The 20,052-nt window shown below is 30.0% G+C and overlaps 1 protein-coding gene across 1 annotated transcript in view; it reads right to left on the reverse strand.

The window, feature by feature from the left end:
- LOC136977469 (sodium- and chloride-dependent GABA transporter 2-like) overlaps positions 1–20,052 on the reverse strand; it is an 87,753-nt gene that overhangs the window by 50,369 nt on the left and 17,332 nt on the right. The window contains exons 2-3 of the mRNA XM_067272963.1: positions 5,223–5,354; positions 4,742–5,015 (exon numbers count right to left, since the gene is read on the reverse strand). Coding sequence (XP_067129064.1) covers positions 4,742–5,015; positions 5,223–5,354 — 406 coding nt within the window. The remainder of the gene's footprint in view (positions 1–4,741; positions 5,016–5,222; positions 5,355–20,052) is intronic.

The following is a 20,052-nucleotide window of genomic DNA, read 5'->3' on the forward strand; positions in this document are numbered from 1 at the left end:
AGTTTAAGTATAATAATAAATTTAAAAACTATGTAAAAAGCTTACAAGCCTATTTGCTGTAAGATAAAACTATAAAACCGTTCAGAATGATTTTGAAAATATTTGTTACGATGAACTGTAAGTAACAATATTTAAAATTCTTTTGATTTAACTAATTCAGACGTAAATTGTTTTATTTACGTCTGAAAAAAGCAAGTATAGTATGACCCCGATTTATCTTTTTCTTGAAAACTTCTCATAAGTATGAACATTGTTTCTTATGGTGAAAATTTGTCTCTCGTTCCGACATAATTAAGTCACCCTACGCATCTCAACTAGATAACATTAAAGTAATGCGAAACCCGCAATTATTTTAAATAAAGTAAATAAAATGAAAGTGCTGATTAGGTTATTTACCAATAATAGGAGATAATAAAAATGAGAGATGCGAATACGACCTAAGAGAAATAAATAAAAATAAATAGAAAGTTATCAGACATTTCTTTATTGAGTGGTAAGAAAACGATCGTTAAGACAGTAAGCAAAAACAAGTAAAATAAAACTGAACTTTAGTTAATTAATGAAATTATAATCATTGATAGAAAAGAAAATTGTTTAGTAAAGCGAACTGATTGTTAAGAGTCTTCGTCGAAGGTGAGTGATGACATCTGTTGTTCTGTAACCGAAAATATTACGTGAATGAAGCAACGAAAACAGAGCTAGAACCTACGAGTCATTTGTTCGGATCGCGCGGAAATTTCAATCTCGTCGCACTGACAGTTGAAATATTTTGTTCTCGTAAATAGGGAAGAAATATAAAAGAAAACAGCTCATTCTACAATTCTCGTAGATCGAGAACTCGTAAAATAAAGGCCACGTTGTAGTCATACAGATTACTGTATTCCTAGTTAGATGTTTTGAGCTTTTTATCAGCAATTTACAATTTTGAAACTTTGATAAATGTTTTGAGACTTTAAACAATTGAATAATTCCTAAATACCATGAAACACAATCGACTTATTAATTTACTATTTACTATACATAATATTAATTAAAGGCAATAAACAGTTTAGAAAAATATTCATCAATATGGCCATGAAATTTTTAATTTTAATTTTTTAAATTAAGAGACTGTTTTGATTAGTTCCGATTAGGGGGAACTTTGTCAGTGACCTATAAAATGTTTTATTAAAGTTTAAAAGGTTTTTAGAGCTGTGTGTATATATACATACACACAGATTCCTCTCTCTATATAATTAAAAACAAATTAAAATTTGTTACACATAGTTCTGTGATACACACACAACATTCATATAGTACCAAACCGATTAATCGGCTATGTGATTGAAGACAAGTTAGTTATAAATGCAAATGCAATTGTGATGAAAGTTAAAGTAACATGATTACCTTCATCACTCGTTCACTGCACAGTTAATCGAATCCTTTCGAGATTAATCTAGACACATCCGCACAATGCAATGTCAGGCATTCGTAATTGGAGAAAAGTAACAAACATTTGGCTCAAAACTGTTCTCTATTAATTGCTTCCCTATTATGTCCATTCTGAATACAGCAAACTTAATTGTTTCGTACCTTCATTTTTTAAACCTCAGAAGCAAACGTATTAAAAAATTTCTCAATTGTAACATAATAAAGTTTTGTTTTTATGTTAATTATTAAATCTTGTAAAAAATATGCTTATTAAAAAATTCTTTTGCAGCTCTATACAAAACAAAGATTTTTCAAAGACGTTATGGTTCTTTCCTTATCTTCCAACCATGTTTTTAATCTTTCAGCTATCACAAAAATAATTTTAAACTAATTTGCATACGCTATAAAGCGGAAAATTATTACAAAATAGTATGTTTTCTTCATATATGTATAAATAAGACTTACAAATATAATATTGTGCGTAATTTTGTTAATTTTTTCAGTATGACACTGCTTAATCTAACAGTTAGTTGACGCGTTCTTAATTCTACATCCCGATTATACCTACAGAGAAACATAATTTAACTGGTGTGCTTTGCCTATCTATCTTGTATTTTGAGGATTATGTTTCTCCTTAAGCTCTCAAAAAAATACAAAAGAAAATCATCTTTGGATACTTTGAAATGACGCTTACGCAACTGAACTTTATTTTCTAAGAATCTCGAATGAATTATTGATTAAAAAACAAATTTTAAAATTATCTGTATGCGTTTATCACAAGTTTTATGACGAGTAAGAAGAAAAAAGTTATGTAAAAATCACTCATTTCACCAATAATTTAGGAGTAGAAAATGGAATTATTCACAGTTTAAAATAACGCTTTAAATTGCAAAATATTCTAGTTTTAAATTTCTGTGATAATAATGCTATATGATTAAGACTTAACTATTCGGTCTTGAATGATTTTATTTATTTATTTATTTATTCGTAAGGATAATTTACTAGCTAGTGAAAAGAAAAAGTATAAGTTATATTATAAACTCATGAAAGAAGCTAAAGACATAAGAAGAAAAACACTAAATGCAAAATGGCTGTATACAGATTTTAAGAATTCCTAACCATAGTCTTACTTGATTTGTCACATTATGGAACTCTTCTAATGTTGACTAAACGTTTTAAATATCTATGGAAATATTTAAATCACGATAAACTAAGAAACTAGAAATAATATCATTTGTTATAAGTTACAACCACTCGATTCAGTTACAGTATATTTTTTAGACCATCGTGTAAGATAAATTCCATGTAACATGCCTGAACAGCTAAGTTATTGAAAAAAATAAAATGAAGATAGTTTATTTAAATCAGCGAAATCATGTAATGAATCTATTTGAAAAAAATCAATTAGAAATACTATTAGTAGCCTACGTTACAAGAGATTATATTAATTATATGACGTAGACTACACTAATATTTTTTCATTCGAGAATTTTTAAAATATGCAATAAAGGCATGATTCTATCTTATTATTGCCTACCAGCGCAACCTAGACTAGCGGAAATTGGAGGAACACGAAGGAAATGACACAAAAATTAAACACGCTTCATCAGTGATTTTTACGGAAAATCTTAAAATCCGTTTTCGCGACCACATTACAAACGATGAAATTTACAAAGCTGGGGATCAAAAAGATTGAAAGACATAACAAGATACAGGATGTGCTCATCTATCATCTATTATGTACATCCTAACTATTACAATAGATACCACTAGGTGGAAAAAGAAAGACTAAACAAAACTTGGAGAAGCATATTCAAAGATAACCTCTAAAAAAATTAAGTTGAAAGATATATGTTCTATCGCAAAAGACTTTAGGAAACGGAAAACTCTTGCTGCCCAATATGCACAGTCGCACGGTACGACCTAACACTTAATACATTGACACTAGTAAATTTAGTTAAAATATTCTGACTTTTTGTTGTCTAAACACTATATAAATAAATAAATAAATAACTAATATAAATATGAATTGAACAAACATTACGAATACAATGAATAAACATTCAAATACAAAGAAGAAAACGAAACATTTTAAAAAATGTTCATTAATTTCCAACATATGTTTATCTCCTTCACCAAATAATTTTGACCAGCTTTAGGAGATTAAAAATAAATTATAGGCATATATATATATATATTTTTTTTTTCTGTAAAAGTTTACGAGAAGCAAGGGTTTGGTGAATATAAAATGGAAACACTTCGGGAGTTTTAAAATTATTACAAGACATTTTAACATGCGACTGGTTATAAAATATGCAGTTGGAAAAAATATCAAATTGAAAGTCTTTATATTATAGAAAAAGTTTTACGAAGCGTTCATTTTGACAAAAATATTTTTATTGTTTGTTATAGATAAAAATATGATATTTAAAAGATTTTTTCTTCATGTGATCCTTAATATTTTTCTTGGTCTTACAGGATTTTCATAGGACCAAATAAAGAGACGTAAAAATGAAAATCGCTTTCATATCCTTAACCAAGCGATTTTATTGTAGCTTATATTCTTCTAAAATCGAATAATTCTGGCATTAAGTTAAAATTCAATATTTTTTAAAATTTAAAGTAAGCTATAATATTAATTTTTTAATAAATTGATATTAATATTAAACTTAAGAAAATGAAAAGTAGAATGCCAAAACAAAAATTTCTAACATATAAATTACAATCTACAGCGAAAAAAGGATAGAAAAATTTCTCGGTTTAATATATCGATCAGATAAAGATTGACGTCAATGCTACTGTTTCCGAAAGGCAATATAGATTTTGTATGGAAAGCTTCACGCAAAGCTCTGTTCAAGGTGACATTGGCGGTATTTGATTGATCGTTTGACTAAAGAATCGAAGATTGACTTAAGTGGAATTCGCTACTGTCATTTCCTATTATCAGAAAATGAATAATTAATACAAAATTCAGATACAAACGACTTTTCTTCATACATTCTCATTTTAAAATCTGTTCAAATATTTTTTCTTTTTATATGATTGGTCAATGATTTAATCGTATAGCTTCCAATAATTACAAAATTATTAACTGGAATGTGTTTTTAAATTTGTATTTCCCTTAAAATTTAATTCTAAGTACGTTAAAACGAATTAGCGGTTACTATGAGGATTTATCGAATGCAAAATTATTACGTGCAAAGTTAATAGCATCATTAAATTAAAAAAATAATAATAATCGAAATGTTGTTATTGTCGGAGTATCACTCAGACATAAGTATCGATATTTGCATCTGTTCATGCCAGACACAAAATATCAAACGATCCTTACTCCCAAAATTCGGCAACGGCATCCACTTTTCTACTGGTGCTACTTTCTACAGTGGTAACGGTGATGTTGACGGCCATATTGGTGAAATTGGCATCGGTTATGTTACGAGTTTCCTCGACGCGCAAACAGTGTTCGGTGTTCCAGTGGTTACCGCAAGTTGACCACGGAAGGACATCAGTGAAAGAGTAAAACAAGTAGAGTAATCCCCAACTCAAGATGACGATGTAGTATATATTGAGGAAGAAACAGATGATGGTTGTTCCGAAACCAATGCCTGAAAAAGAAGATAAACTGTAAAATACATAACATTCTTGTATTGTCACATATAGTACCCTAGGACCATATTTGATTACATATCGAACCTGCATACATATTCTGTAGAAATGTAAGCACTTTCGTTCTGTAATTTAGCAAACTGGACAATTCATATTTAATAAAAGATCTTACTCCTTTTTAGTCTCGTTCTGTAGAACGACTTTACCTTTGAAAATAGGACAGATGTTCCAAACAGTTATCCCCCCTTGACTCGTATACTGTCCTAATGCAATCTCAAGCATGAAAACGGGAGCTCCACCAGCTAAAAGGCAAATGCCGTAAGGTATGAGAAATGCTCCTGAAAGAGAAAAACAAATAAATAAAATGTTATTACATAAAATTTGTAACGTTCTTATAAAAAATCAATTTAATTTTATGGTAAATCACTAATTATAATTTTAGTTCATATTAAACAATAAAGTCATTTGTTATAAATTTCTATTGTTTACTTTCAATTACGTTAAACATTATTAATTTATGCTATTTTTCTAATTGCTCCGAACTTCTATTTAAACTAAAACATTCATCGATTAACTATTTTTTAAAATAACTCAAAGTAATTGCAGATAAACAGAATTGAAGACAATGCATTCAATTTGTTTCAAAACAACAACGATAAAGAGCATTAAGAAAATTAAAGTTTTAAAAAAATTAACTTTACATTAGAACTATAAAATGAAAATTTTCCAATTACATTCTCCTAAGTACATAATTAATTTAAACATATAATTTTTTCTTATTTAATTTCTGACAGTTCTGACGAAATTTCGCAGCTTCTATATAAATTGTCGCGACAGATTGGTTTTTGAATAATTTCATATAAACGTTAAAAACCATTCAATTAAATTAAAGTGTACGCTGTTTAATACCAGGATGTTGGAACTACACCAAAGAATATAACGATGTAGAAGGGATTCGTCTTTGGTGTTTTGCCAAACCAAATAAGGAAGCAATGAAGCATAAGCAAGCAAGCAGTAAGTGTAACGTTGGTCGATAAAAGGGTCGATAAGTGTGTGTCCTTTCGTGAGATGACAATTAGATCACTCCCGGATCTGAAGGTCGATCGACAAACAAAATTCAATACTACAAACATGCACAGAGACAGTGACGAAAATTCAGTAAATTATCGAAAAGATGCCTAGCAAGACTTGAGAAGTCAGCAGGAAAGATACTTTCTAAGGATACCGGTTAGGCGTATATTATAAATTAATGCTTAATATTTGAATTTATTTATTTATTTTTACCTATATTGTATTACTGAATATCGAAATTTATGATCACATGCCAGTAATAAAATAAATATAATGTGATAGGCACGACAATATAAATCCGAGTTACAAACAAAACATGTTTGTCTGCATTCTAGTTTATAAATATACAGTACCTTTAAAAGTTATCGAATAGTAATAAAAACAGTTCTTGTTATTATTAACTGTAAATTTAAATAGTTAATAGTAAAGACGTTCATTATTTTTAAACGTATTTCTTTGTAACTTGACGTCAAGTCATCAGTTTTATTAAAGGAGAGATGGACACAACTAAATTAACTCAAGCGAGAGCAGGTGAAACATTTATAGTAAGTAGCATCTCATTGCCAAATTGTATTTATTCATCACGACCTCATTTCTCCTAGTATTGTCACATGACTAACTGCGCCAATATCCTCTAAAATGCAGCATACTTGCACCAGTACAGGATATTTAAGATAGGAAAGGAGTTTAAAATTTCGGATAAAATTGTTACTGTGTTTGAAATGAAATACTGTATAAACATTCTACAAATAAGATCGAAGACTTTGTAATTGGTAATTAACGTATCGTAGTTAATTCTGATATCAACGTATATCCATCTTAAATTTCATGTTGCACTATTCTGGACATTTTCAACGAAAACCATAGTTTAATTTTAAAAATTTCTAACTTTTCCTCACGAATTGATGTTTAATAGAGTTAAATTCAAAGTGTTTAAATATCAATCAAACCTAGAAGCCTAAACAGAGTTCAGCAACACATTTGATTTTGGTGTAGAACCAGCGCCGGATTAAGCCTCTAGCGGGCCCTAGACAAAATTTAAATTGGGGCCCCATTTAAATAAGTTGCTTCTAAACAAATCTTATATAATGTGACATTAGCGTAGCTAGCATGGGTGACACCCGGTGCGGATATCGTGGTGTCACCCCAAGTCACACCGTAGTGTCACCCTTTTTAACTCTTTTATAAAACACTATTGAATTGTAATATCTTCGCACTCGAGCAACTTGAACGCTATATCGAATATGCGATGTCGCGACGTATAAGTTTAGATTTAGAAAACAAATCATACCCATCCATACATCAGTACTACCACGAGAGCCGGCCCTAGGAATATTTCTAGGTGGTGCGAGAGATCTCGTGGCGTACATCACTTCTGACGCACGGGTGGCTGTTGACCTTTTTTTTTTTTTTTTTTCTTTTAGGTAATGGCTAGTCGAGCGGAGCTTGGTGGGAATTCTTAAATACAGCCTTTTCTGTCCTGTCGAATTTCTTAAATAATTTTAAACTCGTTTTGAAACAGAGAAATCTTCTGCACTGAAGCCGGGCCCCTCCGAATTACGGGCCCTAGACATTTGTCTACTTTGCCTATTCGATAATCCGGCCCTGTGTAGAACAGTGATTCTCAAAGTGGGGGTCGTGAAAAATATTTGCGGGGTCGCTGAAAAACTGATGCCAGATCAATTTTTTCAAATATTTTATAAATTTACTATGGATTCATGTTTAGAAATAATAGAAATAAAAAATATATAAAATAATTTTTACTTAAATAAATTGCACGTATAAATAATAAAAATAATATAAATACTTAAATACGAGCCTAACCCCCTCCCTCCGGGATGTTTTTCGACACATACTTATTCTTCGGGGTCCTTTGAAATTTTTAAGTGCAGAAGGGGGGTCGCGGTCCAAAAAGTTTGAGAAACACTGGTCTAGAACACACAAGAGCGCCAAAATTTATAACTTTTATGTAAAAAAAACACATAAAAGTATTTTAGAAACTTATTTGAGACTGGTATGAACACTATCTTTTTTTCTCTAAGCTCTGATGTCAATAATAATCAAATTTTTAAAGGATCAAAATTTTGAAAAGCTAAAATTCATATCTACATTGTGTATTAAAAAAATTAAAATTTCATTTTAAATGTTCAAAATTACAATTATATTTCTAAATAGAAAAATAACTTACATAATTTGCAATTAAAATTGAATTAAATTATTAATAGTTTAATTTATTTTTTAATTAATTAAATACAAAAGCATTTTTGTATTAATTTAATTCTGTTCTGGAAAGTAATTTAAATTTTTGACATTAAAGCAATAAAACGAATTATTTTTTCCTCTTTGTAAATTCACCAATAAGTAAGAAGTCTAACTCAATAGGACTTATATCTTATAAGGAAGGGTTTTCTCGTGTCAGTCCTACATTTAAAAATATATTTATCATTCGATATAGGGGAAAAATAAGAATACCCATATTTTTCCTTTTTCTGTCAGGTCAGCCAATCGCAAGAAATAGGGTTCTAAAATGTTCTAATTCATATAAATATAGCAGTGGCCATATTGTGGCCAGACTGGAAATACCGAGGGATTGATTCTGCTCGATGTTTTTGCTTTTTATGGTTTAATGTAAATGTAAGGAAAAATGCAATATTTTTAAGACTAATTGTTTACAATGAGCAATGAAATGAAGGCATTTCTATCGATCTTCTAATGAACACTTTGTTTCGGGAAATGTAAAATTTACATGGATAATATTAGAAAAACTTGTAATGTTCTCTTCTGTCACATATTCTGTCTTCTGCCATGCATACATTAACATGTGTTTAAAAATAGAAGTACATAATTGGGTATACGTAAATGCCCGAGTCCGGCCACAACTCTCTCTCTAAATATATACATATATTAAAACATTTTAGACCCCTATTTCTCGCGAACAGTAATGATAAATTAATAATTATACTTTATTGACTCATTAAGCACGATAAACAATATTATGAAAAAATAGCAAGCGAAAAATGATCTTTGTTTACATTTTCATTCTTAGATTTAAACTCAATTAAATCTTAAGTTAAATCACTAATCCTATGTAGTGAGCTGCATTTTACCATGTAAGTTATGTGTATACCGTATATATAGACCTATTCATAACAATGTATATATATTTATTGATATGAATAGGCCTGTTATATATAAATATTCATAAGATAATGACATTTAAAAATATATATTTCAATTGTTTAATCATATAGTGCATTTCAATCTAAAATTTCAGTTAATTTTATTGATAAATTTATTACACACAAATGCTTATAATTATTTGGAATAACTGTAGTTCTAAAATATTAATTCCTCAATTTTTGTGTCTACCGTAATATTTATACGTTTGTCTGAATTCTATCATAGTTTGTAAATAAATTTTCAAAATATTCTAAAAAATGTTCACGAGAACCTTACTTTATTTAAGAACTTGTTACATCAAGGAGGAGCGCATAAAAACTAGAAGACGATAAACGTTTTTCAGATACTGTATGTGAAAAACGATTGTCAATCTGTGTTATTGTGTTACAATAAATATCTTCAAAAGCTGCCGAGTACTTAATTAAAGCGATTCTTATTATTGAATGCTCATTAACTTCAAAAGTTACTCTTTCTCTACTGTGAAACTTCTCTTTGTAACTTAATATGACGTCGTCGTAAAACGTCAAGTCATTAAAACAGAATAGTGATTTTGTATCTAAGAATATGCCAGATCGGAACAAACGAACATACGTCATTATATTTCAATACATTAAAGCATACTGTTTTGTCTCGATTTAAATTCATATAAATTTACTCGCCAGTCTTAATATTTCTAAAAACTTATTTCGAACTGAATCTCCAATTAAACGACTGATCTATGTTCCAAATACTTAATAGTGTTTTGTTGCTAACAATTTTGTAAGCTAAAAATTATGCGAGAAAATCAATACCTTTCCGTGTAGTTGTTTTGCTTACGAAATTTTTCAAATTATTACTTTTTATTTGAGAAAAGTATGGATCTATCTATTTTGATCTAGATCTGTACTGAAAAAATAAATAAAACGTAATATTTATGATATTTAATATCTAATATTTAAATTCTTTACGCTGCTTTTTTCCAATTAAAAGATTCTTTTTCATTATTTCAATTTTTGCACAAAATAATTTCAGTTAACATTAAATCATAATGAAGTTACAGGCCCAAGGACGTAATGAACTACCTCTACTTGATATTGATCGTTTCTGATAATCGAAAAATAATTTATTCTGTTACATAAATAACTATATATAAGCAACTCTATGGTAACCGAGACAGTCCAATACACTAGGGAACTAAAACGTCCATTTGATTTTTATGTAATTCGGATTTACAGCATTTTCAAGAGGTTCGTCACAATCATCATCAGACATCACAGGTATCAAGCATAATAATGCTAATACATAAATATGTTATTTTTACGTTAACATTATTGTGCTCACCAGACGAGGATATTTCATAAAAATTTACTGGGAATATACGCCCAGATTCGGCCATAAGCAGCAGTCTTTACCGCCTCGTCCAACCGACTGGCTACTTCTGAAAATCAGTAGAAGCAACAAAACGAAGAAATGCTAATAAGATACGCAGATAAAAATAACAACTGATCTGAAGAAAAAACAATAAAAACAGAATAAAAAACACTAAAATATAATAAAGAAATTAGTTTAAGTTTACAAAAATATAAACAAGATGAATGGAATTAATAATAATGCGAATGATGAAAATACACTCACAAACATATTCATAAAAGAAAATTAGAATTTTATAATTATCATCCAAAACAAAGAAAAATAAAATATAAAATCACGATGACGCTATATAAATATCAAAATAATTTTAAAATTTATTTACAACAGTAATATTAAACCAGTACAGTAGAGCGTCGATAAGTGGAACGTCGGTAAGTGGAACGTCGGTAAGTGGAATGGTCGGAAAGTGGAACGATTTTTAGTCGGACTGTGTCGTGCTGAATCGAATGTTTTTGATACTAAATTTACTTCTAAAGTATAATTTTCATGTTTTTTATATTCTTTAATATATTTATTTTGTTTGTACAAAATGCAGAAATAATTTTTAACGATACGATAGCCTCGATGATTATTATAAAAATTTTCGTTAGGCTTAAAATCGACGAAAATTCAACAGGAAGCAACACGCAACGGAGAAAAATTTGAACATCGGACAGTTTAATGTATTTTTTCGTACAAAGTCGGAAACTGGAACAAATCATTAACTGGAAGGACCCCAGTCCCCAATTGGTTCCACTTATCGACGCTCTACTGTATATACAGTAGCTTTTTGAAAGTTTTCCTTACCATACTCCATCGCGAAGTATATTAACTAACTATTTCGAAATAAAAGTAAATATTGTTGCTAAATACAAATGTAAAAATCATTTGCAGAAAATAAATCAATAAATTAGTTCTATAATATTGTATATTTAACCTTCCGTATGACACATTATTTTAACAAATACTGCAACTACGGTATATAAGAATTTGCTTTATTGCTACAAAACGCAACCAAATAGTTTCAAAAGTCGTTTTGTGATTCAGTTATGTCTAAAATATTAATTATATTCAAGAATGGATTGCGATCATAAAGGCTAATAAGTCACTGATATGAAATCTATTCAATAATAATGATCATTTTCAATGACCTTGATTTCATTTTGAAGTCGAGCCAAAGACAACTTTTTAATGGTTAAAGATTCGGAAAATATTCAAATTACAAAGTTTCAGAGTGAATCCGATTATGCGTAAAAGTATTCCATTTCAAATATTCGAACGAAAATTGCCGAAAAACGAGCGTCAGTTTTCATTTGGAGCAAGCATATTGAGATGACGCGTAGCAAAACGCTGTTACTACGCTTCTCGCATAATGTTGTAATGTTATTTTTCATCGTTCAGAATTAGTAAGTGGCGATTATTTTTAAATGATAATTATCTTTTAGGATATTTTAGCTTCTATCATTTCCTTTCACTGTCGAGCAGAAACAGGAAGTGCGATGTACGACTTTAGGAAGCAGTTCGTCACGATGTATTATCCGCGCAGGTGTTATATCTATACTTATCATTTAAAAATATAGTGATTTTTCGGTAATAAACGTTCTCGTAAACGAAAACTGCCAAAAAATTAATTGTTTAAAAAGAGATTTGGTTCATATTTAAGTCTGGAATGCATGGCCTGGATGTCAGATCTACACATAACTACTTCGCTTGAAATTTTTATAATTTTTTTAATTGGTTGAATGAAATTTCTAAAACCTTTCTGTTTCTAAGAATTTAAATATCTGTGTTTACGTAAAAATGAGTTGCTATGAAAAATTGCTTTTGAGATGACCCAAGTCATGCATTATTGAGTTAAGCTTAGTGAGCGCCATTTTGCTTAGCGTTTTAACTACTTTTGTTGGGTGGATAACACAGACCAGCTCTGTAGTACCTATAATGTAGCCAGAAATATCATAAACGACTAATGGTTGTATTAGAAGTATATATGGCTATGTAAATATCACTAGCATCAATTTCCTCCTTAGTAATTTATAGATAAAAACCACAAAGAAACGCAAACTTAACTTAAAAAGAAACATTTTTTTGAAAAATGTTCATTTAAATTAATCAAAGAAGAGTTGAAAAATGTAGCAGATAACAAACTTTTATATAAAGCAATAGCAAAAACGCAAGGAAATTTTCAGGAATGGCAATAAAAAATACAGGAAATAAAAGGTGAAGACAGAAGACAGAAAAACGAAATATAATTGAAAAATGCAAGATATCCATCTGCTTACAACATTGCAATTATTTTTGTAACAGTTGTTCCAAAGAAACACAACAGGAATAGTAGTTAAGTTTCTCAAGTCATAAACCTTCTAGGATTGTTTGAGTATATTTATATTTGCTAAATGTTTTACATTAATAAGAAAAAATAAAGTTATTGTTTTCATCTATAACTATTGAATTCTTATTAAATTAAAGCCTACAAATAAAAATAAAATTAAAGTAACACAATTACAATGAAGTACTAAAATAAATATCTGGTTTACAGACCCAGGACATGCATTCAGGTCATTGAAGCCATGCCTTACAGGATGAACTGAATTTACAGCTTTAAATCTTTACATACAACGTATTTAAATTTTCTCTTATCTTTAATGAGTAAAAGTTATTGATTGTTTAACCTTAAATCAGGCCAAGGTTATCGGGACGATCATTGTTTAATTCGGCACCATCGATTTTAACAGAATCGTCAGACATTCCATTTTTGAATTTGCATTTCTTTAGAAGTTATTTTATTTCAAATAATCCTTTCGAATTCAATAACTTATTATGATATAAATAGTGAAATAACATTAGTTACAAAAGTTACAAGTGTTTCATCAAAATGACGTATTTTAATAGTTTATTTAATTTAGTACTTAAAAAAAAATTTGAATAAATTTTTAATATCTGAATGTAAGAATGTCTAAATTTAAGAATAACTTTCTGAGCGACCTGTTTATTCTTTCCTGTTTCTCATTACATTTTTGTTTCCTGATCATCCCCGTTTCTCATTTATCCCGGAATAACACTTCACTAAATTAGATTTTTAATTGATTAATCAATGTCGATATCCATATATATTTGGTATGAAAGGAATTACAGAATCATATTAAAATGCATTTTTTTTTTATTTTTTTTGGTTTATCCATACTGCACTTAAATAGTATGACTTTTAATCCATGCTGGTAACAAAACTTGTTTTCGACAAGTTGCGGTTTTAGCAAAAACCGAAAAACGGTTTCAAACAGAGAATGAAAGCGGTATCATTATTACAATATAATTTCGTTTACTTGCATGTTTTGACTTTTAGTTGGAAGTAAAGTATGCTTGAATTTAAGATGTATTGCCAGAAAATATCAGTGCAACATTACAATTTGTATACTGCATCAATTTACCATCCTTGACTTTTTTAAAACAATGCTACTTATCACTCACGTTTAAATTGTAGAATTAAAACTAACATGAAAACCAGTGAGAATTAATCTTAAAACGATAGTTTTCAAATGCTATTTGTTAAATAACTAGATTCTAGTGTTACGAACTTCGAAGAAACATCGACTCCATTTTGGAAAGAAAAAACATTCGTGAATCTTGGTTCATATTGATAATATTCACTTGTAATACTTTACTAATATTAATTATTATGAATAACAATAAATATTAAAATTTTATTAATATTAATGAAATACAGTAATAATACATTAATTCCACTGAATTCAAAGTGTTTTCGAAACTGGTTTGGTATCTAACGCTAAAGACACAGGAGTCTTTATTTTTTTTATTTTTTGACGAATTGGCATCAGACTCAGCAACTAGTACAATATTAATGATAGGAAAAAGCTTTTTTTTTTTTTTTTTTTTTTTTTTAACGATTCGGCACCGTATTTATCTAGTGTGTCGAAGCGTTTCTCATTATTGTTTGCTTCTTAGATACTTTATCATTCAAAATATTTAACAGTTCATAAAATGAATTTTTTGACATTTTAAGTAAAAAATTTTGCATCCTTAGTTTTTATTTCACTACATATAGTGGAAAATAAGCTTGTTATTTTACATTCTGTAATAACAGATGTTCCCACATTCGTCGATTTTTTCAGCTGTTTTATAATAATTGTAAATTCATCCGAATCCATTTTGTCTAAATACCGATAAACACTAGTGCCGAAATTATACTTCATCTACATCGAATTACAACCGCTTCGTGTGTACAACGGATCAGCTAATCGATTTGTCCAAAAATGCCTTGGATTTAGGACTATTATTAAGAATATTAGGCTAAGAACAGATCCTTAGCCTAATATTTAAAAACTGGATTTTACTGAAACTGGTTTCGTCGAAAACTGGTTAACCGGAAAACCATTTTGAAAATTTCCTGTTTTTTCCAGCATTACTTAACAAAATTCGGTTTAATAAAATTCAGTTTAACAAGTGAGTGGAATTACTGTTAAACTGATCCTAGTGGAAATAAAATAAGCATAATAGCGAGGTTACGGCTTTAGTTTTCGTCGCGAAAACGTGTACGTCGGACGTTCAGCGCCGCCTTCCTGTAAGCCTAGAAGTTTGACAATGGCGTTTGGAACGTCATGCTCAACGTTAAAATAATATAATATAATAAATTATTATGTTATTACATAACATGTAGAGTAATAATTCACTGTAAAATTGTGTATTTTCATAGTAAATTAATAAAATAAAATAATATAATAAATTAATATGTTATTACATAACATGCAGAGTAATAATTCACTGTAAAACTGTATATTTTTAGAGTAAATTAATGTTATGTAATAACATATTAATTTACTATTAAAATATTCAATTTTACAGTGAATTATTACTCTGTATAATAAAGGCTATTGTTATGCAAGATTTTAATGTAAAAATAAAATACTAATTGCAGCATTATTGCATATCGATTAATTTTAATACAAATCAAAACTTTTTAATTCTTCCTGTATTGAAATAACAAAAATGGTGTACAGTATATAGAAAACATTTTTAACGTGTCTGAGTTAATTTAATGTAACATGAAAAATCTGAAACAAATTTCATGAAAATAAAAAAATATAGCTCACAAACCTAAAAATTCGTGACGTTCACGTAAGTAGTTATTAGCGAGGTTGAGGCCGAAGTTTTCAACGCGAAAACGTGTACGTCGGACGTTCAGCGCCGCTTTCCTGTAAGCCTAGACGTTTGACAATGACCTTTGGAACGTCAGTGGAATCATGCTCGACATTCCAAACGCCATTGTCAAACGTCTAGGCTTACAGGAAAGCGGCGCTGAACGTCCGACGTACACGTTTTCGCGTTGAAAACTTCGGCCTCAACCTCGCTATTTTAATACATTGTGCCGTCAAATAATTCTAACTTAATATAGGATTATACTGTAATCTGAAGTCAATTCCATCGCACAATGCTTAAACTACGATATCTAGGCTTCTATTATAGTCCATATAATTTAAGAAGCTGTATGTTTCATAGTATACAACCTACTGTTTCAAACCTTATACTGCAACATACATTTAAATAATATAAATCATACTGTAAAGTTTAAGCAGTGACCGGTACATCTGTCCTATTAATCACGATATCAATCATGCATTCAAGGATTGATCGATTTTCATGTGAAGCAAACGGCTAAAGTTGTCAACAGAAAAAGAAAATTTCTTTTCCATTTTTAAACTCTTTGCGCCCTTCATTCACTAAAAAGACCTATTACTTTCCCGGCTGTTATATATGACAGAGGGAAAGTATGGCGACCGGTCAAAATATGACCTCCCAAGATTTTTACATTATTGAACTCAGAACACCTTAAAACGCCGAGAGAAAAAAATGGGAGTTTCTTCTGTATGTATGAATGTTTGTGTGTGTGTTTGTGTGTTTGTGTGTGTGTGTGTGTGTGGGGGGCACAATTTTGTTCACTCTATTCGAAACTTAATAACTCCTGTGCTTTTTTGTCGAAAATTTCTGAAAGTTTGCAGGGAGCTTTTTTATTAGGGGAATTGATGCTATTAAATTTTGGTGGTTAATAGTCAAGGGATGAGGAAATAAAAAGGGTCTAATTTAATGACGATTTTACTCGTTATTAGCATTTATATTTTTTTATAAAATCCATCCCTACCCTCAAAATTAAGTTCTTTTGCCATTTTATAATAATTAAAAATATAAAAAATGTTATTTTTAATAAAATATGATAATAGATGGTGTCACCAAATATTTCCGGGAAAGTTAAGCAACTCGAGTTTTTTCCATACCCACGTCCAGAATGAGGAGTGTTGGTGAGAAACGGGGCCGACATATACGGGATGAGAATTTTTTATACACCCAGGGTAAGCAAAAACACTGTCACCTCGCGTTGAGACCAGTCAAAACTTGCCATTATTATGCGTCGATATTATTATATGCTTAAATTTGCATATATAAACGATTATTACATTGCATAGATAAGTTTTCTTTATTTTACATAGTGAACTGGTTCTAGAAATGCTTTCTATCGCTACCAAAACAAATCGTTTTTCTCTAAAAAGTAAAATTAAATTTTGCGTAAGTAACGCGCATATTAATAAATATTCATAAAATTTAATACTGTATTTGACTTACAGACTAAAATTGATTTTCATTATAATTAATAAAATTTTTCATTTATTTTATATATCTATTTATTTATATTTAAAGTATATAACATTCATTATCTAAAATAACATTCATTATCTAAAATAACATTCATATACTAAGTATTTTGTTATGGCATTTGAATTCGCACTTTTCAACGAAAATTTTATTAATTCTCTTGGTCACAGGTAGAATTAGTATAATATACATATATTTATTACAATTTTTTTATTAATTAAAATTTTAAATATTTCTCAATATATTTATACATCGAATAAAGTTTAAAATTCTCTATTAATAAAAATAATATAATAATCATCCAAACAATTTCATCCGATATTAAAATAAATCAAATACACAAATGTACTCGTAGGTCTGAAACATTAAATCCAAATTTCACGTTGGATTCGAATACGGTAGTGTGTCCTTTTACGGGGTACCCTCCATTCTAACTATGGCAGAATCAATAAATTTATTGCTGATTATGCTTGTAAGCCACTGGCCTTTAACGGTGATATGCTAACTATAAACATTCAAGTACAGTAGAGCGTCGAAAAGTGGAACGTCGGTAAGTGGAATGACCGGAAAGTGGAACTATTTTCAGTCGGACTGTGTCGTGCTGAATCGAATGTTTTTGATACTAAATTTACTTCTAAAGTATAATTTTCATGTTTTTTATATTCTTTAATATATTTATTTTGTTTGTACAAAATGCAGAAATAATTTTTAACGATACGATAGCCTCGATGATTATTATAAAAATTTTCGTTAGGCTTAAAATCGACGAAAATTCAACACGAAGCAACACGCAACGGAGAAAAATTTGAACATCGGACAGTTTAATGTATTTTTTCGTACAAAGTCGGAAACTGGAACAAATCATTAACTGGAAGGACCCCAGTCCCCAATTGGTTCCACTTATCGACGCTCTACTGTATCTATATGATAAGTAGGCCTATCTTTCTCTAAATCTTGGTAGTATAGAAATAAGCGTGGTTTGGTCTTGCGTCGTTGCTAACCTTCGAGGCAGTTGTATCAAATAGGAAAAATTACCCATCTAACGGCAAGTAAATTAAAGTAATCATGTTAAATATTGAATAAACCGTAAAGGCAATGTTAAGGCTTATAACTTTAACGAAGTTTCCCGAACTTTATCGAGTGTTTAGGCCAGAATAATTTAAATTAGAGGTCTCCATATATTATGTCATTACTAATCTCTGCGAAAGAGCGTAATGCTGATGCTGGTGGATGGCAGGGAGAGGAGGCAAACTGCACGAAGATGTCATATTACTAATTTACTTTTATTTTCGTAACTGTCATTCTTTGGACGATTTAACAAAAGAACTGCAAAACCTTGAGTTTGACATTAAAACGAACACACGTATTTGTAGCTGATCATGGGCATCTGCAGAGGGAAACGAGTGTACCATTTGTCCCCAGAATCAAGTAAAAATTTTCACAAATTATAGTCGTAAAAGTGATTGAGATATGTAACCTTACATCTTTCATTATGGGACGATTTGTCTGTCCTTTTGTACTGATGTAATACTGTGTTCTTATAATCTACTCGTAAAAAAACAAAAAACTTAATTAAATATTTGCCCTCATGGAAAATTTTCTGTGGACACCCATGCGGCTGATGCCACGTTTCCCCCTCACAACCAAAGGAATGTCATTAGACCACTGTGCCAGTTTGCTTGAAATGAGTGAGTTTTGCGCAGAAGCTTCTCTGCACAAAACTTAATTTTATCAAGCCTTTCGTAGAGCCACAATAACACAACTCAAAAAATTGGTATGTTTTTTAGGGCCTCTTAATGTTATTTTTTAAAATATTTTTTTATCTTTTGGTCATAGGATGACAAGGCGAGAATGTCAATAGGACTAAAATGTTCTTATGATACAATATAAGGAAGTATTTTCAGTCTTTCTTAATTAATCTATTCAGTCGCACTTACAAAGAAGATCCACAGGTAATAACTGTTATTATCTATAAAAAACGATATACAGATTTCTTAGGAAAGTCGGCCACTGATGGCTAAGTGGATAAAACCACTGAACACTGGTTATTGGTGGTGGTTCGCGCCTTGCCAACGGGCTGACTACGTGAAGTTTTCCGGGTTTTCTTTACGTTAGTAACATCTAATGAAAAGCCAATTTACTATAAAAGACCTCCCGGAAGGCACTCCCCTCGGCATATCGCCCCTGTGTCGCGTTACCATACACCAATAAACCAAACTTTAGGAAAATCCACACACACCTTACAATTTTTAAACCATCTGTCGTGGCACTACGGAAATAATTGGCACCTATGAAAAAGTAACCATGCTCAGTCCCGTAAACGTGATTTTAGTGTCCCTAGTGGATAAGTATGGAACTAAAGGAAACTAACTCAGAAACCACATGATAGGCATAAAGTCCAATTACAAAATGAAAGACATTACTTAATTAATGACTATAAAATGATATTTGTTTCAGCAGAAGCACTTAAGGGAAAGAGCATAAAAGACTAAGAAAGCATCAGCGGTAAACCGATTTCCGGCGACTAGTCCTCGACAGCAACAGAAAAATGATAACGAAATGGAATTTTAAGAATTCTTTAATCGCCTTTAGTAAAGTAGATGTTGTGTTTGATCCTCTGCTCCTAACCCTTTTCTAATACGGAGCATCTTACTCCATTTTAGACAAACAGGGTTGTAGTACAGGATACTTTATAAGCTTTAATTTATAAAGTATCTCGTATTACAACTCCATTGG

Source organism: Centruroides vittatus, unplaced genomic scaffold (assembly GCF_030686945.1).
Source record: "Centruroides vittatus isolate TY-2023 unplaced genomic scaffold, ASM3068694v2 contig_459, whole genome shotgun sequence".
NCBI lineage: Eukaryota > Metazoa > Arthropoda > Arachnida > Scorpiones > Buthidae > Centruroides > Centruroides vittatus.